The following is a 27,727-nucleotide window of genomic DNA, read 5'->3' on the forward strand; positions in this document are numbered from 1 at the left end:
GACCCGCACATCCAGACACAGGAACAGCTTCTTCCCCACAGCTACAAGACTCCTCAACGACTCCCCCTCGGACTGATCTGTTCCCTGTAAGAACACTATTCACGCCGCCCTATGCTGCTCTTGCTCATGTATTTGCTTTGTTTGGCCCCTTGTTCCGCACTGTAACCAATCACTGTTTGTCGATGTACCATTTGTCAATGTTCTCTGTTAATTATTCTTTTTGTCGGCTGTGTACGTACTGTGTATGTTCCCTCGGCCGCAGAAAATACTTTTCACTGTACTTCGGTACATGTGACATTAAAATCAAATCAAAATCAAATCAATGCACAGTGAAGGAAAGGTTAACCCCAGACAGAGACTTAGATCTGACCCAAGGAATCTGTTCTGCTTTAGACGAGACGCTGTCAGATAGAAACAGGAGCATTCTTGCCATGGTTCTCATATTTTTGTACATTTTTTCCCAGATCGTCACCAGCTGAGCAGAGAAACAGCCAGGTTAGTGTAACATCCGATATCTCTGCTTCTCCCAGACTGACAGGGGTCAGTGTGTATATCCCAGACTGACAGGGGTCAGTGTGTATATCCCAGACTGACGGGGGTCAGTGTGTATATCCCAGACTGACGGGGGTCAGTGTGTATATCCCAGACTGACAGGGGTCAGTGTGTATATCCCAGACTGACAGGGGTCAGTGTGTATATCCCAGACTGACAGGGGTCAGTGTGTATATCCCAGACTGACAGGGGTCAGTGTGTATATCCCAGACTGACAGGGGTCAGTGTGTATATCCCAGACTGACAGGGGTCAGTGTGTATATCCCAGACTGACGGGGGTCAGTGTGTATATCCCAGACTGACAGGGGTCAGTGTGTATATCCCAGACTGACGGGGGTCAGTGTGTATATCCCAGACTGACAGGGGCCAGTGTGTATATCCCAGACTGACAGGGGTCAGTGTGTATATCCCAGACTGACAGGGGTCAGTGTGTATATCCCAGACTGACAGGGGTCAGTGTGTATATCCCAGACTGACAGGGGTCAGTGTGTATATCCCAGACTGACGGGGGTCAGTGTGTATATCCCAGACTGACAGGGGTCAGTGTGTATATCCCAGACTGACGGGGGTCAGTGTGTATATCCCAGACTGACAGGGGCCAGCGTGTATATCCCAGACTGACTGGGGTCAGCGTGTATATCCCAGACTGACAGGGGTCAGCGTGTATATCCCAGACTGACAGGGGTCAGTGTGTATATCCCAGACTGACAGGGGTCAGTGTGTATATCCCAGACTGACGGGGGTCAGTGTGTATATCCCAGACTGACAGGGGTCTGTGTGTATATCCCAGACTGACACGGGTCTGTGTGTATATCCCAGACTGACAGGGGTCAGTGTGTATGTCCCAGACTGACAGGGGTCAGTGTGTATGTCCCAGACTGACAGGGGTCAGTGTGTATATCCCAGACTGACAGGGGTCAGTGTGTATATCCCAGACTGACAGGGGCCAGTGTGTATATCCCAGACTGACAGGGGTCAGTGTGTATATCCCAGACTGACAGGGGTCAGTGTGTATATCCCAGACTGACAGGGGTCAGTGTGTATATCCCAGACTGACAGGCGTCAGTGTGTATATCCCAGACTGACAGGGGTCAGTGTGTATATCCCAGACTGACAGGGGTCAGTGTGTATATCCCAGACTGACAGGGGTCAGTGTGTATATCCCAGACTGACAGGGGTCAGTGTGTATATCCCAGACTGACAGGGGTCAGTGTGTATATCCCAGACTGACGGGGGTCAGTGTGTATATCCCAGACTGACAGGGGTCAGTGTGTATATCCCAGACTGACAGGGGTCAGTGTGTATATCCAAGACTGACAGGGGCCAGTGTGTATATCCCAGACTGACAGGGGTCAGTGTGTATATCCCAGACTGACAGGGGTCAGTGTGTATATCCCAGACTGACGGGGGTCAGTGTGTATACCCCAGACTGACGGGGGTCAGTGTGTATATCCCAGACTGACGGGGGTCAGTGTGTATATCCCAGACTGACGGGGGTCAGTGTGTATATCCCAGACTGACAGGGGTCAGTGTGTATATCCCAGACTGACGGGCCAGTGTGTATATCCCAGACTGACGGGGGTCAGTGTGTATATCCCAGACTGACAGGGGCCAGTGTGTATATCCCAGACTGACGGGGGTCAGTGTGTATATCCCAGACTGACAGGCGTCAGTGTGTATATCCCAGACTGACGGGGGTCAGTGTGTATATCCCAGACTGACGGGGGTCAGTGTGTATATCCCAGACTGACGGGGGTCAGTGTGTATATCCCAGGCTGACAGGCGTCAGTGTGTATATCCCAGACTGACAGGGGTCAGTGTGTATATCCCAGACTGACGGGGGTCAGTGTGTATATCCCAGGCTGACAGGCGTCAGTGTGTATATCCCAGACTGACGGGGGTCAGTGTGTATATCCCAGACTGACAGGGGTCAGTGTGTATATCCCAGACTGACAGGGGTCAGTGTGTATATCCCAGACTGACAGGGGTCAGTGTGTATATACCAGACTGACAGGGGTCAGTGTGTATATCCCAGACTGACAGAGGTCAGTGTGTATATCCCAGACTGACAGGGGTCAGTGTGTATATCCCAGACTGACAGGGGTCAGTGTGTATATACCAGACTGACAGGGGTCAGTGTGTATATCCCAGACTGACAGAGGTCAGTGTGTATATCCCAGACTGACAGGGGTCAGTGTGTATATACCAGACTGACAGGGGTCAGTGTGTATATCCCAGACTGACAGATGTCTGTAGTCAGTATCTAGCCTGTGGTCAGCTTCGGGCCTGTGGCAGCGTCAGGCCTATGGTCAGCGTCGGGCCTATGGTCAGCGTCGGGCCTGTGATCAGCTTCAGGCCTGTGGTCAGCATCAGGCCACCTGTGGTCAGCGTCGGGCCTGTGGTCAGCGTCAGGCCTGTGATCAGCGTCGGGCCTATGGTCAGCATCGGGCCTATGGTCAGCGTCGGGCCTGTTATCAGCGTTAGGCCTGTGGTCAGCGTCGGGCCTGTGGTCAGCGTCGGGCCTCTGGTCAGCGTCGGGCCTGTGATCAGCTCCAGGCCTGTGGTCAGCATCAGGCCACCTATGGTCAGTGTCGGGCCTGTGGTCAGCGTCAGGCCTGTGGTCAGCATCAGGCCATCTATGGTCAGTGTCGGGCCTGTGGTCAGCGTCAGGCCTGTGGTCAGCGTCGGGTCTGTGATCAGCATCGGGCCTATGGTCAGCATCGGGCTTATGGTCAGCGTCGGGCCTGTGATCAGCGTCAGGCCTGTGGTCAGCATTGGGCCTGTGGTCAGCGTCGGACCTGTGGTCAGCGTCAGGCCTGTGGTCAGCGTCGGGCCTGTGGTGATGGTCGGGCCTGTGGTCAGCGTCGGGCCTGTGGTCAGCGTCGGGCCTGTGGTCAGCGTCGAGTCACCTGTGGTCAGAGTCGGGCCTGTGGTCAGCGTCGGGCCTGTGATCAGCATTGGGTCACCTGTGGTCAGCGTCGGGCCTGTGGTCAGCGTCGGGCCTGTGGTCAGCATTGTTCATGCTCTGGATGCTGATGTCTGTGATTATGTATGTTTCCAGCTCCACAGATGATCGCCTTCACCTCAGTGGAATGAGTGGGGTCAGTGACATTGTTGCTGACTTGTATAATGAGGGAAAATTGTCCATGAAAGGCTTGGGTCTGTCTGACGAACAAATCCAGAAACTCTCCAGGTAAAAACTGCCAAAAATGCTGCTTCCAAATCTTCCTCTCTGCAAAACGTCAGTCTCAGAGACACAGAGAAATGCACTTAAACAAATAACTCAATTTCTTCAGGAAGTGCTGTATTTCCACCACCTCAACCTGACCTGGGAATGTTTGATGGGGACAGTGTAGAGGGAGCTTTACTCTGTATCTAACCCAGTGCTGTACCTGTCCGGGAGTGTAGGATGGGGACAGTGTAGAGGGAGCTTTACTCTGTATCTAACCCCGCGCTGTACCTGTCCTGGGAGTGTTTGATGGGGACAGTGCAGAGGGAGCTTTACTCTGTATCTAACCCCGTGCTGTCCCTTTCCTGGGAGTGTTTGATGGGGACAGTGCAGAGGGAGCTTTATTCTGGATCTAACCCCGTGCTGTACCTGTCCTGGGAGTGTTTGATGGGGACAGTGTAGAGGGAGCTTTAATCTGTATCTAACCCCGTGCTGTCCCTGTCCTGGGAGTGTTTGATGGGGACAGTGTAGAGGGAGCTTTACTCTGTATCTAACCCCGTGCTGTACCTGTCCTGGGAGTGTTTGATGGGGACAGTGCAGAGGGGGCTTTATTCTGGATCTAACCCCGTGCTGTCCCTGTCCTGGGAGTGTTTGATGGGGACAGTGCAGAGGGAGCTTTACTCTGTATCTAACCTCGTGCTGTACCTGTGCTGGGAGTGTTTGATGGGGAAAGTGTAGAGGGAGCTTTACTCTGTGTCTAACCCTATGCTGTACCTGTCCTGGGAGTGTTTGATGGGGACAGTGTAGAGGGAGCTTTACTCTGTATCTAACCCCGTGCTGTACCTGTCCTGGGAGTGTTTGATGGGGACAGTGTAGAGGGAGCTTTACTCTGTATCTAACCCCGTGCTGTACCTGTCCTGGGAGTGTTTGATGGGGTCAATGTAGAGGGATCTTTACTCTGTATCTAACCCCATGCTGTACCTGTCCTGGGAGTGTTTGATGGGGACAGTGTCGAGGGAGCTTTACTCTGTCTCTAACCCCGTGCTGTACCTGTCCTGGGAGTGTTTGATGGGGAAAGTGTAGAGGGAGCTTTACTCTGTGTCTAACCCTATGCTGTACCTGTCCTTGGAGTGTTTGATGGGGACAGTGTAGAGGGAGCTTTACTCTGTATCTAACCCCGTGCTGTACCTGTCCTGGGAGTGTTTGATGGGGACAGTGTAGAGAGAGCTTTACTCTGTATCTAACCCCGTGCTGTACCTGTCCTGGGAGTGTTTGATGGGGACAGTGTAGAAGGAGCTTTACTCTGTATCTAACCCCGTGCTGTACCTGTCCTGGGAGTGTTTGATGGGGACAGTGTAGAGGGAGCTTTACTCTGTATCTAACCCCGTGCTGCACCTGTCCTGGGAGTGTTTGATGGGGCAGTGTAGTGGGAGCTTTACTCTGTATCTAACCCCGTGCTGTACCTGTCCTGGGAGTGTTTGATGGGGACAGTGTCGAGGGAGCTTTACTCTGTCTCTAACCCCGTGCTGTACCTGTCCTGGGAGTGTTTGATGGGGAAAGTGTAGAGGGAGCTTTACTCTGTGCCTAACCCTATGCTGTACCTGTCCTTGGAGTGTTTGATGGGGACAGTGTAGAGGGAGCTTTACTCTGTATCTAACCCCGTGGTGTACCTGTCCTGGTAGAGTTTGATGGGGACAGTGTGGAGGGAGCTTTACTCTGTATCTAACCCCGTGCTGTCCCTGTCCTGGGAGTGTTTGATGGGGACAGCGCAGAGGGAGCTTTACTCTGTATCTAACCCCGTGCTGTACCTGTCCTGGGAGTGTTTGATGGGGACAGCGCAGAGGGAGCTTTACTCTGTATCTAACCCCGTGCTGTGCCTGTCCTGGGAGTGTTTGATGGGGACAGTGTAGAGGGTGTTTTACTCTGTATCTAACCCCGTGCTGTACCTGTCCTGGGAGTGTTTGATGGGGACAGTGTAGAGGGAGCTTTACTCTGTATCTAACCCCGTGCTGTCCCTGTCCTGGGAGTGTTTGATGGGGACAGTGTAGAGGGAGCTTTGCTCTGTATCTAACCCTGTGCTGTACCTGTCCTGGGAATGTTTGATGGGGCAGTGTAGTGGGAGCTTTACTCTGTATCTAACCCTGTGCTGTACCTGTCCTGGAAGTGTTTGATGGGGACAGTGTAGAGGGAGCTTTACTCTGTATCTAACCCTGTGCTGTACCTGTCCTGGAAGTGTTTGATGGGGACAGTGTAGAGGGAGCTTTACTCTGTATCTAACCCCGTGCTGTACCTGTCCTGGGAGTGTTTGATGGGGACAGTGTGGAGGGAGCTTTACTCTGTATCTAACCCTGTGCTGTACCTGTCCTGGGAGTGTTTGATGGGGTCAGTGTAGAGGGAGCTTTACTCTGTATCTAACCCCGTGCTGTACCTGTCCTGGTAGTGTTTGATGGGGACAGTGTAGAGGGAGCTTTACTCTGTATCTAACCCCGTGCTGTACCTGTCCTGGGAGTGTTTGATGGGGACAGTGTAGAGGGAGCTTTACTCTGTATCTAACCCCGTGCTGTACCTGTCCTGGGAGTGTTTGATGGGGACAGTGTAGAGGGAGCTTTACTCTGTATCTAACCCTGTGCTGTACCTGTCCTGGAAGTGTTTGATGGGGACAGTGTAGAGGGAGCTTTACTCTGTATCTAACCCCGTGCTGTACCTGTCCTGGGAGTGTTTGATGGGGACAGTGTAGAGGGAGCTTTACTCTGTATCTAACCCCGTGCTGTACCTGTCCTGGGAGTGTTTGATGGGGACAGTGTAGAGGGAGCTTTACTCTGTATCTAACCCAGTGCTGTACCTGTCCTGGGAGTGTTTGATGGGGACAGTGTGGAGGGAGCTTTACTCTGTATCTAACCCTGTGCTGTACCTGTCCTGGGAGTGTTTGATGGGGACAGTGTAGAGGGAGCGTTACTCTGCATCTAACCCCGTGCTGTACCTGTCCTGGGAGTGTTTGATGGGGACAGTGTAGAGGGAGCTTTACTCTGTATCTAACCCCGTGCGGTACCTGTCCTGGGAGTGTTTGATGGGGACAGTGTAGAGGGAGCGTTACTCTGCATCTAACCCCATGCTGTACCTGTCCTGGGAGTGTTTGATGGGGACAGTGTAGAGGGAGCTTTACTCTGTATCTAACCCCGTGCTGTACCTGTCCTGGAAGTGTTTGATGGGGACAGCGCAGAGTCAGTTTTACTCGCTATCTACATATAATTGTGTTTTTCCACGTCCTGATTCTCCTTGTTCCGGAAACATTTTGTTTTGTTTCTTCAATGTGCAGAAAAACGAAGCCTCCAATGAGAAGCGAGCAGGAACAGAAGGAAATTCGACAATGGATGAAACGTAAGAGGCAGCAGAGATTTCAGACATATCACCAACAGCGTGAAGATCTGAGGAGATTGGAGCGAGCTCCGTACCACCCCCGGGAGAGGCAGGTGGGTGAACATTGCAGACTGTTCTTCAGCTGATGTTGTAGAAGGCCGGCTCCCAAGGTCACGTCAGATCTCTTTTTTTTACTTTTCTTTCTGTATTAATTATTTTTACTTTAACCACAGAAAAAACTCACAAACAAAGAAATTAAAGAAGCTCAGACTCAAAATGCAGTAAAAAAAAGGTAATTTTAAAAAATTGTGCAAATATCAAAAGTGAGCAATTCACCGCGCATCGTAACCGTGCGACTGTCCAATTCACCATGTGCATCGAAACTGTGAGACCGACCAGTTCACTGTGTATCGTAACCCAGAGACTGACCAATTCACTGTAGATCGTAACCGTGAGACTGACCAATTCACCGTGTGTATCAGAACCCTGAGACTGACCAATTCACCGTGTGCATCGTAACCCTGAGTCTGACCAATTCACCGTGTATCGTAACCCTGAGTCTGACCAATTCACCGTGTATCGTAACCCAGAGACTGACCAATTCACCGTGTGTATCGAGACCCTGAGTCTGACCAATTCACGGTGCATCGTAACCCTGAGAGTGACCAATCCGTGCATCGTAACCCTGAGACTGACCAATTCACCGTGTGTATCGGAACCCTGAGACTGACCAAGTCACCGTGCATCGTAACCCTGAGTCTGACCAATTCAACGTGCATCGTAACCCTGAGTCTGACCAATTCACCGTGTATCGTAACCCTGAGTCTGACCAATTCACCGTGTATCGTAACCCTGAGTCTGACCAATTCATTGTGTATCGTAACCCGGAGACTGACCAATTCACTGTGTGTATCGTAACCCTGAGTCTGACCAATTCACCGTGTATCGTAACCCTGAGTCTGACCAATTCACCGTGTATCGTAACCCTGAGTCTGACCAATTCATTGTGTATCGTAACCCGGAGACTGACCAATTCACTGTGTATCGTAACCCTGAGACTGACCAATTCACCGTGTATCGTAACCCTGAGTCTGACCAATTCACCGTGTATCGTAACCCTGAGTCTGACCAATTCACCGTGTATCGTAACCCTGAGTCTGACCAATTCACCGTGTATCATAACCCTGAGTCTGACCAATTCACCGTGTATCGTAACCCTGAGTCTGACCAATTCACCGTGTATCGTAACCCTGAGTCTGACCAATTCATTGTGTATCGTAACCCGGAGACTGACCAATTCACTGTGTATCGTAACCCTGAGACTGACCAATTCACCGTGTATCGTAACCCTGAGTCTGACCAATTCACCGTGTATCGTAACCCTGAGTCTGACCAATTCATTGTGTATCGTAACCCGGAGACTGACCAATTCACCGTGTATCGTAATCATGAGACTGACCAATTCACTGTAGATCGTAACCCTGAGACTGACCAATTCACCGTGTGCATCGTAACCCTGAGACTCACCAATTCACCGTGTGTATTGTAACCCTGAGACTGACCAATTCACTGTAGATCGTAACCCTGAGACTGACCAATTCACTGTAGATCGTAACCCTGAGACTGACCAATTCACTGTAGATCGTAACCCTGAGACTGACCAATTCACCGCGTGCATCGTAACCCAGAGACTGACCAATTCACTGTGTATCGTAACCATGAGACTCACCAATTCACTGTGTATCATAACCCTGAGACTGACCAGTTCACCGTGTGTATCGTAACCCTGAGACTGACCAATTCACCGTGTGCATCGTAACCCTGAGTCTGACCAATTCACCGTGTATCATAACCCAGAGACTGACCAATTCACCGTGTATCGTAACCCTGAGACTGACCAATTCACCGTGTGCATCGTAACCCCGAGTCTGACCAATTCACCGTGTATCGTAACCCTGAGACTGACCAATTCACTGTAGATCATAACCCTGAGACTGACCAATTCACCGTGTGCATCGTAACCCTGAGACTCACCAATTCACCGTGTGTATTGTAACCCTGAGACTGACCAATTCACTGTAGATCGTAACCCTGAGACTGACCAATTCACTGTAGATCGTAACCCTGAGACTGACCAATTCACCGTGTGCATCGTAACCCTGAGACTCACCAATTCACCGTGTGTATTGTAACCCTGAGACTGACCAATTCACTGTAGATCGTAACCCTGAGACTGACCAATTCACTGTAGATCGTAACCCTGAGACTGACCAATTCACTGTAGATCGTAACCCTGAGACTGACCAGCTCACCGCGTGCATCGTAACCCAGAGACTGACCAATTCACTGTGTATCGTAACCATGAGACTCACCAATTCACTGTGTATCATAACCCTGAGACTGACCAGTTCACCGTGTGTATCGTAACCCTGAGACTGACCAATTCACCGTGTGCATCGTAACCCAGAGACTGACCAATTCACTGTGCATCGTAACCCTGAGAGTGACCAATCCGTGCATCGTAACCCTGAGAGTGACCAATCCGTGCATCGTAACCCTGAGACTGACCAATTCACCGTGCATCGTAACCCTGAGAGTGACCAATCTGTGCATCGTAACCCTGAGACTGACCAATTCACGGTGCATTGTAACCCTGAGACTGACCAATTCACTGTGCATCGTAACCCTGAGACTGACCAATTCACGGTGCATTGTAACCCTGAGACTGACCAATTCACGGTGCATCGTAACCCTGAGACTGACCAATTCATGGTGCATCGTAACCCTGAGACTCACCAATTCACCGTGCATCGTAACCCTGAGACTCACCAATTCACCGTGCATCGTAACCCTGAGACTGACCAATTCACGGTGCATCGTAACCCTGAGTCTGACCAATTCACCGTGTGCATCGTAACCCTGAGACTCACCAATTCACCGTGCATCGTAACCCTGAGACTGACCAATTCACGGTGCATCGTAACCGTGAGTCTGACCAATTCACCGTGTGCATCGTAACCCTGAGACTCACCAATTCACCGTGCATCGTAACCCTGAGACTGACCAATTCACGGTGCATCGTAACCCTGAGACTGACCAATTCACCGCGCATCGTAACCCTGAGACTCACCAATTCACTGTGAGTCCATGGGACGTCCTGTTTAAGTGGAGGAGCGGAATTGTTGCTCTAAGGGGTGATGAGTGTCTGGCTGTCTCTTCCCCACAATGCAGTGGAGTCTGATTCTTTTAAAGGCTGTGGTAGATATCTGCTTGGTGAAGAGGGAATGAGGTGATTATTTGACCAGGAATGGTGATTTAAGGAGCCGATACAGACATGATGATGTGCCGAATGGCATCCTCTTGATCAAAGCAAATCTGTGCTTCTGTGAAGCAATGGCTGTGTTAAGATTGGACTGTGTAAAGTTTGGATTGTGTGAAGTTTGGATTGTGTATTTCCTGGTTTTATTCATCTGTGTTCTGTTATTTGCCCTTTTCTCTGCAGGGTAACCTTGGCTGAGAACCATGAAGAGCGCACACAGGCCGCACTGAGCTTGATGAGCGAGATGTTGGGTGACACCATTCAGCTTCCAAACACTCGACCATCAGCTCTGGGAGAAAAACCAAGAAAATCAGTTCAACTCACTCCGAATCGCCATAGCAGCACAACCAGAGGGTTAGTAAAGCACTGAGGAACACGCACTTCATACAGACTCCATTGACGAGGATTAAATAGAGGAATGAAAAATTATCTGTGTGTGAGCCAGTGAGGTCCGTACAGGCTGTGTGTGAGTCAGTGAGGTGCGTACAGTCTGTGTGAGTCAGTGAGGTGCGTACAGTCTGTGTGTGAGTCAGTGAGGTGCGTACAGTCTGTGTGTCAGTCAGTGAGGTGCGTACAGTCTGTGTGTGAGTCAGTGAGGTGCGTACAGTCTGTGTGTGAGTCAGTGAGGTGCGTACAGTCTGTGTGCGAGTCAGTGAGGTGCGTACAGTCTGTGTGTGAGTCAGTGAGGTGCGTACAGTGTGTGTGAGTCAGTGAGGTGCGTACAGTGTGTGTGAGTCAGTGAGGTGCGTACAGTCTGTGTGTGTGTCAGTGAGGTGCGTACAGTCTGTGTGTGAGTCAGTGAGGTGCGTACAGTGTGTGTGAGTCAGTGAGGTGCGTACAGTCTGTGTGTGAGTCAGTGAGGTGCGTACAGTCTGTGTGTGAGTCAGTGAGGTGCGTACAGTCTGTGTGTGAGTCAGTGAGGTGCGTACAGTCTGTGTGTGAGTCAGTGAGGTGCGTACAGTGTGTGTGAGTCAGTGAGGTGCGTACAGTCTGTGTGTCAGTCAGTGAGGAGCGTACAGTCAGTGTGTGAGTCAGTGAGGTGCGTACAGTGTGTGTGAGTCAGTGAGGTGCGTACAGTCTGTGTGCGAGTCAGTGAGGTGCGTACAGTCTGTGTGTGTGTCAGTGAGGTGCGTACAGGCTGTGCGTGAGTCAGTGAGGTGCGTACAGTGTGTGTGAGTCAGTGAGGTGCGTACAGTCTGTGTGTGAGTCAGTGAGGTGCGTACAGTCTGTGTGTGAGTCAGTGAGGAGCGTACAGTGTGTGTGAGTCAGTGAGGTGCGTACAGTCTGTGTGTGAGTAAGTGAGGTGCGTACAGTCTGTGTGTGAGCCAGTGAGGTGCGTACAGTCTGTGTGTGAGTCAGTGAGGTGCGTACAGTCTGTGTGTGTCAGTGAGGTGCGTACAGTCTGTGTGTGAGTCAGTGAGGTGCGTACAGTCTGTGTGTGTGTCAGTGAGGTGCGTACAGTCTGTGTGTGAGTCAGTGAGGTGCGTACAGTCTGTGTGTGAGTCAGTGAGGTGCGTACAGTCTGTGTGTGAGTCAGTGAGGTGCGTACAGTCTGTGTGTGAGTCAGTGAGGTGCGTACAGTCTGTGTGTGAGTCAGTGAGGTGCGTACAGTCTGTGTGTGAGTCAGTGAGGTGCGTACAGTCTGTGTGTGAGTCAGTGAGGTGCGTACAGTCTGTGTGTGAGTCAGTGAGGAGCGTACAGTCTGTTTGTGAGTCAGTGAGGTGCGTACAGTCTGTGTGTGAGTCTGTGAGGTGCGTACAGTCTGTGTGTGAGTCAGTGAGGTGCGTACAGTCTGTGTGTGTCAGTGAGGTGCGTACAGTCTGTGTGTGAGTTAGTGAGGTGCGTACAGTCTGTGTGTGAGTCAGTGAGGTGCGTACAGTCTGTGTGTGAGTCAGTGGGGTGCGTACAGTCTGTGTGTGAGTCAGTGAGGTGCTTACAGTCTATGTGTGAGTCAGTGAGGTGCGTACAGTCTGTGTGTGAGTCAGTGAGGTGTGTACAGTCTGTGTGAGTCAGTGAGGTGCGTACAGTCTGTGTGTGAGTCAGTGAGGTGCGTACAGTCTGTGTGTGAGTCAGTGAGGAGCGTACAGTCTATGTGTGAGTCAGTGAGGTGCGTACAGTCTGTGTGTGAGTCAGTGAGGTGTGTACAGTCTGTGTGTGAGTCAGTGAGGTGCGTACAGTCTGTGTGTGAGTCAGTGAGGTGCGTACAGTCTGTGTGTGAGTCAGTGAGGTGCGTACAGTCTGTGTGTGAGTCAGGTGCGTACAGTCTGTGTGTGTGTCAGTGAGGTGCGTACAGTCTGTGTGTGTCAGTGAGGTGCGTACAGTCTGTGTGTGAGTCAGTGAGGTGCGTACAGTCTGTGTCAGTCAGTGAGGTGCGTACAGTCTGTGTGTCAGTGAGGTGCGTACAGACTCTGTGTGTCAGTGAGGTGCGTACAGTCTGTGTGTGAGTCAGTGAGGTGCGTACAGTCTGTGTGTGTCAGTGAGGTGCGTACAGTCTGTGTGTGAGTCAGTGAGGTGTGTACAGTCTGTGTGTGAGTCAGTGAGGTGCGTACAGTCTGTGTGTGAGTCAGTGAGGTGCGTACAGTCTGTGTGTGTCAGTGAGGTGCGTACAGTCTGTGTGTGAGTCAGTGAGGTGCGTACAGTCTGTGTGTGTGTCAGTGAGGTGCGTACAGTCTGTGTGTGAGTCAGTGAGGTGCGTACAGTCTGTGTGTGAGTCAGTGAGGTGCGTACAGTCTGTGTGTGAGTCAGTGAGGTGCGTACAGTCTGTGTGTGAGTCAGTGAGGTGCGTACAGTCTGTGTGTGAGTCAGTGAGGTGCGTACAGTCTGTGTGTGAGTCAGTGAGGTGCGTACAGTCTGTGTGTGAGTCAGTGAGGTGCGTACAGTCTGTGTGAGTCAGTGAGGTGCGTACAGTCTGTGTGTGAGTCAGTGAGGTGCGTACAGTCTGTGTGTGAGTCAGTGAGGAGCGTACAGTCTGTGTGTGAGTCAGTGAGGTGCGTACAGTCTGTGTGTGAGTCAGTGAGGTGCGTACAGTCTGTGTGTGAGTCAGTGAGGTGCGTACAGTCTGTGTGTGAGTCAGTGAGGAGCGTACAGTCTGTTTGTGAGTCAGTGAGGTGCGTACAGTCTGTGTGTGAGTCTGTGAGGTGCGTACAGTCTGTGTGTGAGTCAGTGAGGTGCGTACAGTCTGTGTGTGTCAGTGAGGTGCGTACAGTCTGTGTGTGAGTCAGTGAGGTGCTTACAGTCTATGTGTGAGTCAGTGAGGTGCGTACAGTCTGTGTGTGAGTCAGTGAGGTGTGTACAGTCTGTGTGAGTCAGTGAGGTGCGTACAGTCTGTGTGTGAGTCAGTGAGGTGCGTACAGTCTGTGTGTGAGTCAGTGAGGAGCGTACAGTCTATGTGTGAGTCAGTGAGGTGCGTACAGTCTGTGTGTGAGTCAGTGAGGTGTGTACAGTCTGTGTGTGAGTCAGTGAGGTGCGTACAGTCTGTGTGTGAGTCAGTGAGGTGCGTACAGTCTGTGTGTGAGTCAGTGAGGTGCGTACAGTCTGTGTGTGAGTCAGTGAGGTGCGTACAGTCTGTGTGTGTGTCAGTGAGGTGCGTACAGTCTGTGTGTGTCAGTGAGGTGCGTACAGTCTGTGTGTGAGTCAGTGAGGTGCGTACAGTCTGTGTCAGTCAGTGAGGTGCGTACAGTCTGTGTGTCAGTGAGGTGCGTACAGACTCTGTGTGTCAGTGAGGTGCGTACAGTCTGTGTGTGAGTCAGTGAGGTGCGTACAGTCTGTGTGTGTCAGTGAGGTGCGTACAGTCTGTGTGTGAGTCAGTGAGGTGTGTACAGTCTGTGTGTGAGTCAGTGAGGTGCGTACAGTCTGTGTGTGAGTCAGTGAGGTGCGTACAGTCTGTGTCAGTCAGTGAGGAGCGTACAGTCTGTGTGTGAGTCAGTGAGGTGCGTACAGTCTGTGTGTGAGTCAGTGAGATGCGTACAGTCTGTGTGTGAGTCAGTGAGGTGCGTACAGTCTGTGTGTGTGTCAGTGAGGTGCATACAGTCTGTTTGTGAGTCAGTGAGGTGCGTACACTCTGTGTGTGAGTCAGTGAGGTGCGTACAGTCTGTGTGTGAGTCAGTGAGGTGCGTACAGTCTGTGTGTGTGTCAGTGAGGTGCGGACAGTCTGTGAGTCAGTGAGGTGAGTACAGTCTGTGTGTGAGTCAGTGAGGTGCGTACAGTCTGTGTGTGGGTCAGTGAGTTGCGGACAGTCTGTGTGTGAGTCAGTGAGGTGCGTACAGTCTGTGTGTGAGTCAGTGAGGTGCGTACAGTCTGTGTGTGAGTCAGTGAGGTGCGTACAGTCTGTGTGTGAGTCAGTGAGGTGCGTACAGTCTGTGTGTGAGTCAGTGAGGTGCGTACAGTCTGTGTGTGAGTCAGTGAGGTGCGTACAGTCTGTGTGTGAGTCAGTGAGGAGCGTACAGTGTGTGTGTGAGTCAGTGAGGTGCGTACAGTCTGTGTGTGAGTCAGTGAGGTGCGTACAGTCTGTGTGTGAGTCAGTGAGGTGCGTACAGTCTGTGTGTGAGTCAGTGAGGTGCGTACAGTCTGTGTATGAGTCAGTGAGGTGCGTATAGTCTGTGTGTGTCAGTGAGGTGCGTACAGACTGTGTGAGTCAGTGAGGTGCGTACAGTGTGTGTGAGTCAGTGAGGTGCGTACAGTGTGTGTCAGTGAGGTGCGTACAGTCTGTGTGTCAGTGAGGTGCGTACAGTCTGTGTGTCAGTGAGGTGCGTACAGTCTGTGTATGAGTCAGTGAGGTGCGTACAGTCTGTGTGTGAGTCAGTGAGGTGCGTACAGTCTGTGTGTGAGTCAGTTAGGTGCGTACAGTCTGTGTCAGTCAGTGAGGAGAGTACAGTCTGTGTGTGAGTCAGTGAGGAGCGTACAGTCTGTGTGTGAGTCAGTGAGGAGCGTACAGTCTGTGTGTGTCAGTGAGGTGCGTACAGTCTGTGTGTGAGTCAGTGAGGTGCGTACAGTCTGTGTGTGAGTCAGTGAGGTGCGTTCAGTCTGTGTGTGAGTCAGTGAGGTGCGTACAGTCTGTGTGTGAGTCAGTGAGGTGCGTACAGTCTGGGTATGAGTCAGTGAGGAGCGTACAGTCTGTGTGTGTCAGTGAGGTGCGTACAGTCTGTGTGTGAGTCAGTGAGGTGCGTACAGTCTGTGTGTGTGTCAGTGAGGTGCGTACAGTCTGTGTCTGAGTCTGTGAGGTGCGTACAGTCTGTGTGTGAGTCAGTGAGGTGCGTACAGTCTGTGTGTGTCAGTGAGGTGCGTACAGTCTGTGTGTGTGTCAGCGAGGTGTGTACAGTCTGTGTGTGTCAGTGAGGTGCGTACAGTCAGTGTGTCAGTGAGGTGCGTACAGTCTGTGTGTGAGCCAGTGAGGTGCGTAGAGTCTGTGTGTGAGTCAGTGAGGTGCGTACAGTCTGTGTTTTTGAGATGTGCCCTCATTCTTCCTTGTGTTACAGGAGGAGTTCCATGTCACGCAGTCTGTCTGCTAGTCGGGCTGAGCGATGCTTTTCAGGCACCTATTCTCTGAAGCCAGCGCGATCTGTCTCCTCATCCCCTGGGCGAGCTGTACAGGCAGGTGGGAGCTGGCAATCTTTCACCTTGAGTATTGTGTGATGTTAATGGCTTTATTCAGTCCCTTTTTCAATATCTGTTTGCTTACCTGCGGTCTTACACATGAACAGGGTCACTGAATCATTGGATCCTAGGCCCAACCATCTTCAGCTGCTTCATCAATGACATTCCTTCCTTCATATGGTCAGAAGTGGGGATGTTGACTTCCGGGTACGGCGATGACCAGCTGAGTCGCACGTTTCGGCAGCTCCCTGTGAAACGGACTTTTGGGCTCTTGATAGGAGCCCCAACGGCAATTTTAACGGCTGAAAACACCGTGCGGTAAACCAGAAGGGTGTTCCCCCTGGACACGGATGGAAAAAGGAGAGGAAAGTGGCCGGATTGCAGCGGATCCTTTGGAGCAGCGGCAAGGAAGGCAAGCAGAAACCAAGATGGCGTCGGAAGGTGGCAGTTTCATATGGGGCCCTGAACAACAAGAGTTTTTGAAACGCTGCGTGGAGGAGATAAAAAAGGAAATGAAGAAAGAGTTGTTGGCCCCGATACTACATGCGATCGAAGGGCTAAAGGAGGAACAAAAGACCCAGGAGCAGGAGCTTCGGGTCGTGAAGGCGAAAGCAGCAGAGAATGAAAACGATATACAGGGCCTGGTGGTGAAGTCGGAGATACAGGAGGCACACCAGAAACGATCTGTGGAGAGGTTGGAGGCACTGGAAAATAACGCAAGGAGGAACAACTTGAGGATTCTTGGCCTTCCTGAAGGTGTGGAGGGGGCGGACGTCGGGGCATATGTGAGCACGATGGTGCACTCGTTAATGGGAGTGGAGGCCCCGACGGGTCCGTTGGAGGTGGAGGGAGCATACCGAGTTATGGTGCGAGGATCGAGAGCAGGAGAAGCTCCCAGAGCCATAGTGGTGAGATTCCTCCGTTTTAAGGATAGAGAAATGGTCCTTAGATGGGCGAAGAAAACTCGGTGTAGTAAATGGGAGAACGCGGTGATCCGCGTCTATCAAGAGTGGAGTGCGGAGGTGGCGAGAAGGAGGGCGAGCTTTAATCGGGCCAAAGCGGTACTTCACAAAAAAAAGATAAAGTTTGGAATGCTGCAACCGGCAAGACTGTGGGTCACATATCAAGGGAGGCACCACTACTTTGAGACGGCGGATGAAGCGTGGACTTTTATTGTAGAAGAAAAATTGGAATGATTGGACTACGAAAATGAACGTTTGGACAAAGTGGTGGGACGAGTGGGGGGGGGGGGGGGCGAAGAGGGATTGTATGATTAATCCTGCGGTATGGTAACTTTTCTTTCTCCCACAGGTGGTGATGGGGGGAGGTGGGGAGGGAGAGGAGATGGGGCGTTGGCCATGGGAGGCGGGGCCGAGGGAGAGGCGCGGGCTTGGTTCCCGCGCTATGATAATTATGGCGGGAATAGAGAAGCAGGAAGGAGGGGGCGCCGCACGGTGCGAGCCGTGATCACGGGGGGAAGCCGAGGTCAGCCAGAGTTTGCTGACTTCTGGGAGCAACATGGGGGGAGTAATTACGCTAGCGGGGGGTCTAGCGGGGGGGGGGTGGGGAGGGGGGAATTACTGGGTTGCTGCTGCTGGGGAAAGGGGGGAGTGGGTACGGGAAAGGATGGGCGGGGGGGCACCGTCTGGGAGAAATACAGCTGCGTGGGAACTGGGCGAGAAGCTGGAAAAAGATGATGGCTAACCGGCAAGGGGGGGGGGGGGTGGGAAGCCCCCCAACTCGGCTGATCACGTGGAACGTGAGGGGGCTTAACGGGCCGATAAAGAGGGCACGAGTACTCGCACACCTTAAGAAACTTAAAGCAGATGTGGTCATGTTACAGGAAACGCACCTGAAACTGATAGATCAGGTTAGGTTGCGCAAAGGATGGGTAGGGCAGGTGTTCCATTCGGGGCTGGATGCGAAAAACAGGGGGGTGGCTATATTAGTGGGGAAGCGGGTAATGTTCGAGGCAAAGACTATAGTGGCGGATAACGGGGGCAGATACGTGATGGTGAGTGGCAAATTACAGGGAGAGATGGTGGTGTTGGTAAACGTGTATGCCCCGAATTGGGCCGATGCCAATTTTATGAGGCGAATGCTAGGACGCATCCCAGACCTAGAGACCGGAAAGCTGATAATGGGGGGAGACTTTAACACGGTGTTGGAACCAAGGCTGGATAGGTCGAAGTCCAGGACTGGTAGGAGGCCGGCAGCAGCCAAGGTGCTTAAGGATTTTATGGAGCAGATGGGAGGGGTGGACCCGTGGAGATTCAGTAGACCTAGGAGTAAGGAGTTCTCGTTTTTCTCCTATGTCCATAAAGTCTATTCACGCATAGACTTTTTTGTGTTGGGTAGGGCATTGATCCCGAGGGTGAGGGGAACGGAATATACGGCTATAGCCATTTCGGATCATGCCCCACACTGGGTAGACTTGGAGATAGGGGAGGAAACAAGAGGGCGTCCACCCTGGAGAATGGACATGGGACTAATGGCGGGTGAGGGGGTGTGCTTAAGGGTGAGGGGATGCATTGAAAAGTACTTGGAACTCAATGACAATGGGGAGGTTCAGGTGGGAGTGGTCTGGGAGGCGTTGAAGGCGGTGGTTAGGGGGGAGTTGATATCAATAAGGGCACATAAAGGGAAGCAGGAGAGTAAGGAACGGGAGCGATTGTTGCAAGAACTTTTGAGGGTGGACAGACAGTATGCGGAAGCACCGGAGGAGGGACTGTATAGGGAAAGGCAAAGGCTGCATGTGGAATTTGACTTGCTGACCACAGGCACTGCAGAGGCACAATGGAGGAAGGCGCAGGGTGTACAGTATGAATATGGAGAGAAGGCGAGCAGATTGCTGGCACACCAATTGAGGAAAAGGGGAGCAGCGAGGGAAATAGGGGGGGTGAGAGACGAAGATGGAGAGACGGAGCGGGGAGCGGAGAGAGTGAATGAAGTGTTTAAGACATTTTATAAAAAATTGTATGAAGCTCAACCCCCGGATGGGAGGGAGAGAATGATGGAGTTTTTGGATCGGCTGGAAATTCCCAAGGTGGAAGAGCAGGAAAGGATGGGATTGGGAGCACAGATCACGGTAGAAGAAGTGGTGAAAGGAATTAGGAACATGCAGACAGGAAAGGCCCCGGGACCGGACGGATTCCCAGTTGAATTTTACAGAAAATATTTGGACTTGCTCGCCCCGCTACTGACGAGGACCTTTAACGAGGCAAAGGAAAGGGGACAACTGCCCCCGACTATGTCAGAAGCAACGATATCGCTTCTTTTAAAGAAGGAAAAGGATCCGCTACAATGCGGGTCCTACAGACCAATCTCCCTCCTCAATGTAGATGCCAAGGTCTTGGCCAAGGTAATGGCAATGAGAATAGAGGAATGTGTCCCGGGGGTGGTTCATGAGGACCAAACTGGGTTTGTGAAGGGGAGACAGCTGAACACGAACATACGGAGGTTGTTAGGGGTAATGATGATGGCCCCACCAGAGGGTGAAACGGAGATAGTAGTGGCGATGGATGCCGAGAAAGCATTTGATAGAGTGGAGTGGGATTATCTGTGGGAGGTGTTGAGGAGATTTGGGTTCGGAGAGGGGTATGTTAGATGGGTGCAGCTGTTGTATAGGGCCCCAGTGGCGAGTGTGGTCACGAATGGACGGGGATCGGCATATTTTCGGCTCCATAGAGGGACAAGGCAGGGATGTCCTCTGTCCCCATTACTGTTTGCACTGGCGATTGAGCCCCTGGCGATAGCGCTAAGAGGTTCCAAGGGATGGAGGGGAATACTTAGGGGAGGAGAAGAACACCGGGTATCTTTATATGCGGATGATCTGCTACTATATGTGGCGGATCCAGCGGAGGGGATGCCAGAAATAATGCGGATACTTGGGGAGTTTGGGGATTTTTCAGGGTATAAATTGAACATGGGGAAGAGTGAGCTGTTTGTGGTGCATCCAGGGGAGCAGAGTAGAGAAATAGAAGACCTACCGTTGAGGAAGGTAACAAGAGACTTTCGTTACCTGGGGATCCAGATAGCTAAGAATTGGGGCACATTGCACAGGCTAAATTTGACGCGGTTGGTGAAACAGATGGAGGAAGATTTCAAGAGATGGGATATGGTAGCATTGTCAATGGCAGGGAGGGTACAGGCGGTTAAGATGGTGGTCCTCCCGAGATTCCTCTTTGTGTTTCAGTGTCTCCCGGTGGTGATCACGAAGGCTTTTTTCAAAAGGATAGAAAAGAGTATCATGGGTTTTGTTTGGGCCGGGAAGACTCCGAGAGTGAGGAAGGGATTCTTACAGCGTAGTAGGGATAGGGGGGGGCTGGCACTACCGAGCCTAAGTGAGTATTATTGGGCCGCTAATATTTCAATGGTGAGTAAGTGGATGGGAGAGGAGGAAGGAGCGGCGTGGAAGAGATTAGAGAGGGCGTCCTGTAGGGGGACCAGCCTGCAGGCTATGGTGACAGCCCCATTGCCGTTCTCACCAAGGAACTATACCACGAGTCCGGTGGTGGTAGCTACACTGAAGATTTGGGGACAGTGGAGACGACATAGGGGAAAGACCGGAGCACTGGGGTGGTCCCCGATAAGAAACAACCATAGGTTTGCCCCGGGGGGAATGGATGGGGGATATGGAATGTGGCAAAGAGCAGGTATAACGCAATTGAAAGATCTATTTGTGGATGGGAAGTTTGCGAGTCTGGGAGCGCTGACCGAGAAATATGGGTTGCCCCAAGGGAATGCATTCAGGTACATGCAATTGAGGGCTTTTGCGAGGCAACAGGTGAGGGAATTCCCGCAGCTCCCGACACAAGATGTGCAGGACAGAGTCATCTCAAAGAAATGGGTGGGGGACGGTAAGGTGTCGGATATATATAGGGAAATGAGAGACGAAGGGGAGACTATGATGGACGAACTAAAAGGGAAATGGGAAGAAGAGCTAGGGGAGGAGATTGAGGAGGGGATGTGGGCAGATGCCCTAAACAGGGTAAACTCGTCGTCCTCGTGCGCCAGGCTAAGCCTGATTCAGTTTAAGGTATTACACAGGGCACATATGACTGGAACACGGCTCAGTAAATTTTTTTGGGGTGGAGGATAGGTGTGCGAGGTGCTCGAGAAGCCCAGCGAATCATACCCATATGTTTTGGTCATGCCCGGCACTACAGGGGTTTTGGATGGGGGTGACAAAGGTGCTTTCGAAAGTAGTAGGAGTCCGGGTCGAACCAAGCTGGGGGTTGGCTATATTTGGGGTTGCACAAGAGCCGGGAGTGCAGGAGGCGAAAGAGGCCGATGTTTTGGCCTTTGCGTCCCTAGTAGCCCGGCGCAGAATATTGCTAATGTGGAAAGAAGCCAAGCCCCCGGGGGTGGAGACCTGGATAAATGATATGGCGGGGTTCATAAAGTTAGAGCGGATTAAGTTCGTCCTAAGGGGGTCGGCTCAAGGGTTTACTAGGCGGTGGCAACCGTTCGTCGAATATCTTGCGGAAAGATAGATAGGGGAGAACAAAGAAGGCAGCAGCAGCGGCCCAGGACTTGGGTGGGGGGGGGGGGAGGGATGGGGGGGGGGGGGGTGGCCTGAGACAAGGCAGTTGCCAATTAGGGCTAGTTTTTATTTTTTTGTTATTTAATATTTATTTATTTGTTGTTGTTTTTGTTTAAACTTAAAAAGGTCATTATTATCTGTATTGTTACAATGTTGTGTAAAGGATGCACAATGTACTGTGTTGGTTGACCAAAAATTTTCAATAAAATATTATTAAAAAAAAAAAGAAGTGGGGATGTATGCGGGTGACTGCACAATGTTCAGCATCATTCGCCACTCGTCAGATATTGAAGCAGTCCCTGTCCAAATGCAGCAAGACCCGGACACTATCCAGGCTTGGGCTGACATGTGACATTCACACCACACAATAGCAATCATAATCTTTATTATTGTCACAAGTAGGCTTACATGAACACTGTAATGAAGTTATTGTGAAAAGCCCCTAGGTGCCACATTCCGTCGCCTGTTCGGGTACACAGAGGGAGAATTCAGAATTCACCTAACAGCACGTCTTTTGGGACTTGTGGTAGGAAACCGGAGCACCCGGAGGAAAGCCACGCAAACCGGATGGGATTTATCCTAGGATTCTCTGGGAAGCTAGGGAGGAGATTGCTGAGCCTTTGGCTTTGATCTTTAAGTTATCTTTGTCTACAGGAATAGTGCCAGAAGACTGGAGGATAGCAAATGTTGTCCCCTTGTTCAAGAAGGGGAGTAGAGACAACCCCGGTAACTATAGACCAGTGAGCCTTACTTCTGTTGTGGGCAAAATCTTGGAAAGGTTTATAAGAGATAGGATGTACAATCATCTGGAAAGGAATAATTTGATTGGAGAGAGTCAACAGGGTTTTTGTGAAGGGTAGGTCGTGCCTCACAAACCTTATTGAGTTCTTTGAGAAGGTGACCAAACAGGTGGATGAGGGTAAAGCAGTTGATGTGGTGTATATGGATTTCAGTAAAGCGTTTGATAAGGTTCCCCACGGTAGGCTACTGCAGAAAATACGGAGGCATGGGATTCGGGGTGATTTAGCAGTTTGGATCAGAAATTGGCTGGCTGGAAGAAGACAAAGGGTGGTGGTTGATGGGAAATGTTCAGACTGGAGTCCAGTTACTAGTGGTGTACCACAAGGATCTGTTTTGGGGCCACTGCTGTTTGTCATTTTTATAAATGACCTGGAGGAGGGCGTAGAAGGATGGGTGAGTAAATTTGCAGATGACACTAAAGTCGGTGGAGTTGTGGAAAGTGCAGAAGGATGTTACAAGCTACAGAGGGACATATGTAAGCTGCAGTGCTGGGCTGAGAGGTGGCAAATGGAGTTTAATGCAGAAAAGTGTGAGGTGATTCATTTTGGAAGGAATAACAGGAAGACAGAGTACTGGGCTAATGGTAAGATTCTTGGCAGTGTGGATGAGCAGAGAGATCTCGGTGTCCATGTACATAGATCCCTGAAAGTTGCCATCCAGGTTGATAGAGTGTGAAGAAGGCCTATGGAGTGTTGGCCTTTATTGGTAGAGGGATTGAGTTTTGGAGCCATGAGGTCATGTTGCAGCTGTACAAAACTCTGGTGCGGCCGCATTTGGAGTATTGCGTGCAGTTCTGGTCACCGCATTATAGGAAGGATGTGGAAGCATTGGAAAGGGTGCAGAGGAGATTTACCAGAATGTTGCCTGGTATGGAGGGAAGATCTTATGAGGAAAGGCTGAGGGACTTGAGGCTGTTTTCGTTAGAGAGAAGAAGGTTAAGAGGTGACTTAATTGAGGCATACAAGATGATCAGAGGATTGGATAGGGTGGACAGTGAGAGCCTTTTTCCTCGGATGGTGATGTCTGGCAGGAGGGGACATAGCTTTAAATTGAGGGGAGATAGTCATAAGACAGATGTCAGAGGTAGGTTCTTTACTCAGAGAGTAGTAAGGGTGTGGAATGCCCTGCCTGCAACAGTAGTGGACTCGCCAACACTAAGGACATTCAAATGGTCATTGGATAGACATATGGGCGATAAGGGAATAGTGTAGATGGGCTTTAGAGTGGTTTCACAGGTCGGCGCAACATCGAGGGCCGAAGGGCCTGTACTGCGCTGTAATGGTCTATGTTCAAACACGGGGAGAAAGTGCAGATTCTCCACAGACAGCCACCCGAGGCCGGAATCGAACCTGGGACTCTGGTGCTGTGAAGCAACAGTGCTCACCACTGTGCTTCCGTGCCGCCTGATGTGCCAGTCAATGGCCATCTCCTGCAAGAGAGGATCTAACCACCGCCCCTTGACATTCAATGGCATCACCATCACTGAATCCCCCACAGTCAACACCCTGGGGGTTACCATTGATCAGAAACTGAACTGGACCCAGCCACATTAATACTGTGGCTACCAGGGCAGGTCAAAGGCTGGAATCCTGCGGAGAGTAACTCACCTCCTGACCCCCCAAAGCCTGTCCACTTGCCTGGGTGAGCGCAGCTCCAACAACACTCAAGAAGCTCAACACCATCCAGGACAAAGCAGCCCCGCTTGATTGTTCCTCCTTCCACAAACATTCACTCCCTCCACCACCGATGCACAGTGGCAGCCGTGTGTACCAGCTACAAGATGCACTGCAGGAACTCACCAAGGTTCCTCAGGCAGCACCTTCCAAACCCACGACCACTCCCATCTAGAAGGACAAGAGCAGCAGATACCTGGGAACCCCACCCACCTGGAGGTTGCCCTCTGAGTCACTCACCACCCTGACTGGGAAATATATCGGCCGTTCCTTCACTGTCGCTGGTCAAAATCCTGGAACTCCCTCCCTAACATCACAGTGGGTGTACCTACACCTCCGGGACTGCTGCGGTTCAAGACGGCAGCTCACCCCCACCTTCTGAAGGGCAACGAGGGATGGACAGTAAATGCTGGGCTAGCCAGCGACACCCACATCCCTTGAAATAAAAAATAAGTCCAGTTATTAATCCTATGTTGTGTTTCTATTTAGGAATCCAGAGGAGAACATCGATAGTGAAAGGGAGCACACGTCGTGGACTGATCAAACATACAGAGGACAGGGCAGGTAAACACCTCCCAATCTCCCAAATCCCAAATCCCTGGCAGCCTGACATAAGCATGAAGCTCAGAACCACACTGAGTGAGGTGAATACCTCAGCCTGGGCAGACAGCTGATTTGAACTGTTCCTGCTGCTGGAGTCGGCATGGCCTCCTCACCCTGCAATGAACCGGACTCGATGGTAATGGGCGAACTGCTGGGCCTGAGGTTACAGACTGTGGCTCAGCTCGGTGGGTGTATCTATACCCCAGGGACAGCAGCCCCCCCCATAACCCACCTGCTCGAGGGCAATTAGGGATGGGAAATAAATGCTAGCACAGCCAGTGACCCCCACATTCCAGAAATGCACTTGTAAACATTCTGCTGCTGCTGACGGCCCAATGGGCATGGGGCCCAATCCTGAGATGCTCGATCTGTTTCAAGTCCGGCCCATTTAGCAGATGGTATTGCCACAGCACGATGGAGGGTCTGGTCTCCGCAATGTGAAGATTGTGACTTCATTTTCACAAGGACTGTGCGGTGCTCACTCCCATCAGTACCAACATGGGCACATTCATCTGTGCCAAGTAAGTTAGTACAAATGAGATCACAAAGGTTTTTCTCTCATTGGTTCCCTCACCACCAGCTGAAAGGCCCGTCCAGGACTGGGCCCGCACTGGACTGGGCCAGCACTGGACTGGGCCCGCACTGGACTGGGCCCGCACTGGACTGAGCCCGCACTGGACTGGGCCCGCACTGGACTGGGCCCGCACTGGACTGGGCCCGCACTGGACTGGGCCCGCACTGGACTGGGCCCGCACTGGACTGAGCCCGCACTGGACTGGGCCCGCACTGGACTGGGCCCGCACTGGACTGAGCCCGCACTGGACAGAGCCCGCACTGGACTGGGCCCGCACTGGACTGGGCCCGCGCAGGACTGGGCGCGCACTGGACTGGGCCCGCACTGGACTGAGCCCGCACTGGACTGAGCCCGCACTGGACTGAGCCCACACTGGACTGAGCCCGCAAAGGACTGAGCCCGTGCAGTACTGGGCCTGCACTGGACTGGGCCCGCACTGGACTGGGCCCGCACAGGACTGAGCCCGCGCAGGTCTGAGCCCGCGCAGGACTGAGCCCGCACTGGACTGTGCCCGCGCAGGACTGTGCCCGTGCAGGACTGGGCCCGCACTGGACTGGGCCCGGACTGGACTGGGCCCGGACTGGACTGGGCCCGGACTGGACTGGGCCCGCGCAGGACTGGGCCCGCGCAGGACTGGGCCCGCACTGGACTGGGCCCGCACTGGACTGGGCCCGCACAGGACTGGGCCCGGAATGGGCTATGCCCGCAGTGGACTGGGCCCGCACTGAACTTGGCCCGCACTGGACTGGGCAAGGAATGGACTGGGCCCACACTGGACTGGGCCCGCGCTGGACTGGGCCCGCGCTGGACTGGGCCCGCGCTGGACTGGGCCCGCGCTGGACTGGGCCCGCGCTGGACTGGGCCCGCGCAGGACTGGGCCCGCGCAGGACTGGGCCCGCACTGGACTGGGCCCGCACAGGACTGGGCCCGCACTGGACTGGGCCCGCACTGGACTGGGCTGGTTTAGCACAGGGCTAAATCGCTGGCTTTGAAGGCAGGCCAGCAGCACGGTTCAATTCCCGTACCAGCCTCCCCGAACAGGCGCCGGAATGTGGCGACTAGGGGCTTTTCACAGTAACTTCATTTGAAGCCTACTTGTGACAATAAGTGATATTCATTTCATTTTCTTTTCACTGGACTGGGCCCGCACTGCACTGGGCCCGCGCAGGACTGGGCCCGCGCAGGACTGGGCCCCCACTGGACTGGGCCCGCACTGCACTGGGCCCGTCCAGGACTGGGCCCGCGTAGTACTGGGCCCGCGTAGGACTGGGCCCATCCAGGACTGGGCCCGCGTAGTACTGGGTCCGTACAGGACTGGGCCCGCACTGGAGGATCCAGGAGGGTTTTCTAGAGCAGTATGTAAATAGTCCAACTCGGGAAGGGGCCATACTGGACCTGGTATTGGGGAATGATCCCGGCCAGGTGGTTGACGCTTCAGTCGGTGATTACTTTGGGAATAGCGATCACAATTCCGTAAGTTTTAGAATACTCATGGACAAAGACGAGAGTGGTCCTAAAGGAAGAGTGCTAAATTGGGGAAAGGCCAACTATACCAAAATTCGGCAGGAGCTGGGGAATGTGGATTGGGAGCAGCTGTTTGAAGGTGTGGTAGTATGTATTGGGGGTCATGTGGGACTGGAAGCCCTAATGTCATTGGCTGACAGATCCCGGGTCCTGGTTGGCCGTTGACCTCATGCTCCGCCCTGAAGGCGAAGTATGAGAAGCCGGTGCCTTCCCCCGCAGGCCAGTTTACTATCGAGCTGCTGGGGAACAGACACGCTTAATAAAGCCTCATCGACTTCACTATATTCGTCTCATGGAGTCTTTGTGCGCTACAGAAGGTAAATCCACATTTGAAATAGAACATAGAAAAACACAGCACAGAACAGGCCCTTCGGCCCACGATGTTGTGCCGAACCTTTGTCCTAGATTAATCATAGATTATCATAGAATTTACAGTGCAGAAGTAGGCCATTCGGCCCATCGAGTCTGCACCGGCTCTTGGAAAGAGCACCCTACCCAAGGTCAGCACCTCCACCCTATCCCCATAACCCAGTAACCCCACCCAATACTACGGACATTTTTGGACACTAAGGGCAATTTAGCACGGCCAATCCACCTAACCTGCACATCTCTGGACTGTGGGAGGAAACCGGAGCACCCGGAGAAAACCCACGCACACACGGGGAGGATGTGCAGACTCCGCACAGACAGTGACCCAAGCCGGAATCGAACCTGGGACCCTGGAGCTGTGAAGCAATTGTGCTATCCACAATGCTACCGTGCTGCCCTTAAGAACAAATTAATCTACACTATATAATTTTACCGTAATCCATGTACCTATCCAATAGCTGCTTGAAGGTCCCTAATGTTTCCGACTCAACTACTTCCACAGGCAGTGCATTCCATGCCCCCACTACTCTCTGGGTAAAGAACCTACCTCTGACATCCCCCCTATATCTTCCACCATTCACCTTAAATTTATGTCCCCTTGTAATGGTTTGTTCCACCCGGGGAAAAAGTCTTTGACTGTCTACTCTAT

General features: G+C 52.2%; 1 protein-coding gene across 1 annotated transcript in view; it reads left to right on the forward strand.

Annotated features, from left to right (window-relative positions):
* The first annotated feature begins 468 nt into the window (after nt 1-468).
* The window catches only part of LOC140429041 (ciliogenesis and planar polarity effector 1-like), a 110,306-nt gene continuing 83,047 nt past the window's right edge, over nt 469-27,727 (forward strand). Inside the window, exons 1-7 of the mRNA XM_072515567.1 lie at nt 469-495; nt 3,614-3,745; nt 7,038-7,191; nt 7,312-7,370; nt 10,581-10,751; nt 15,872-15,990; nt 24,498-24,572. Coding sequence (XP_072371668.1) covers nt 3,645-3,745; nt 7,038-7,191; nt 7,312-7,370; nt 10,581-10,751; nt 15,872-15,990; nt 24,498-24,572 — 679 coding nt within the window. The 5' untranslated portion in view covers nt 469-495; nt 3,614-3,644. The remainder of the gene's footprint in view (nt 496-3,613; nt 3,746-7,037; nt 7,192-7,311; nt 7,371-10,580; nt 10,752-15,871; nt 15,991-24,497; nt 24,573-27,727) is intronic.

This window comes from Scyliorhinus torazame, chromosome 9, assembly GCF_047496885.1.
Source record: "Scyliorhinus torazame isolate Kashiwa2021f chromosome 9, sScyTor2.1, whole genome shotgun sequence".
Lineage (NCBI taxonomy): Eukaryota > Metazoa > Chordata > Chondrichthyes > Carcharhiniformes > Scyliorhinidae > Scyliorhinus > Scyliorhinus torazame.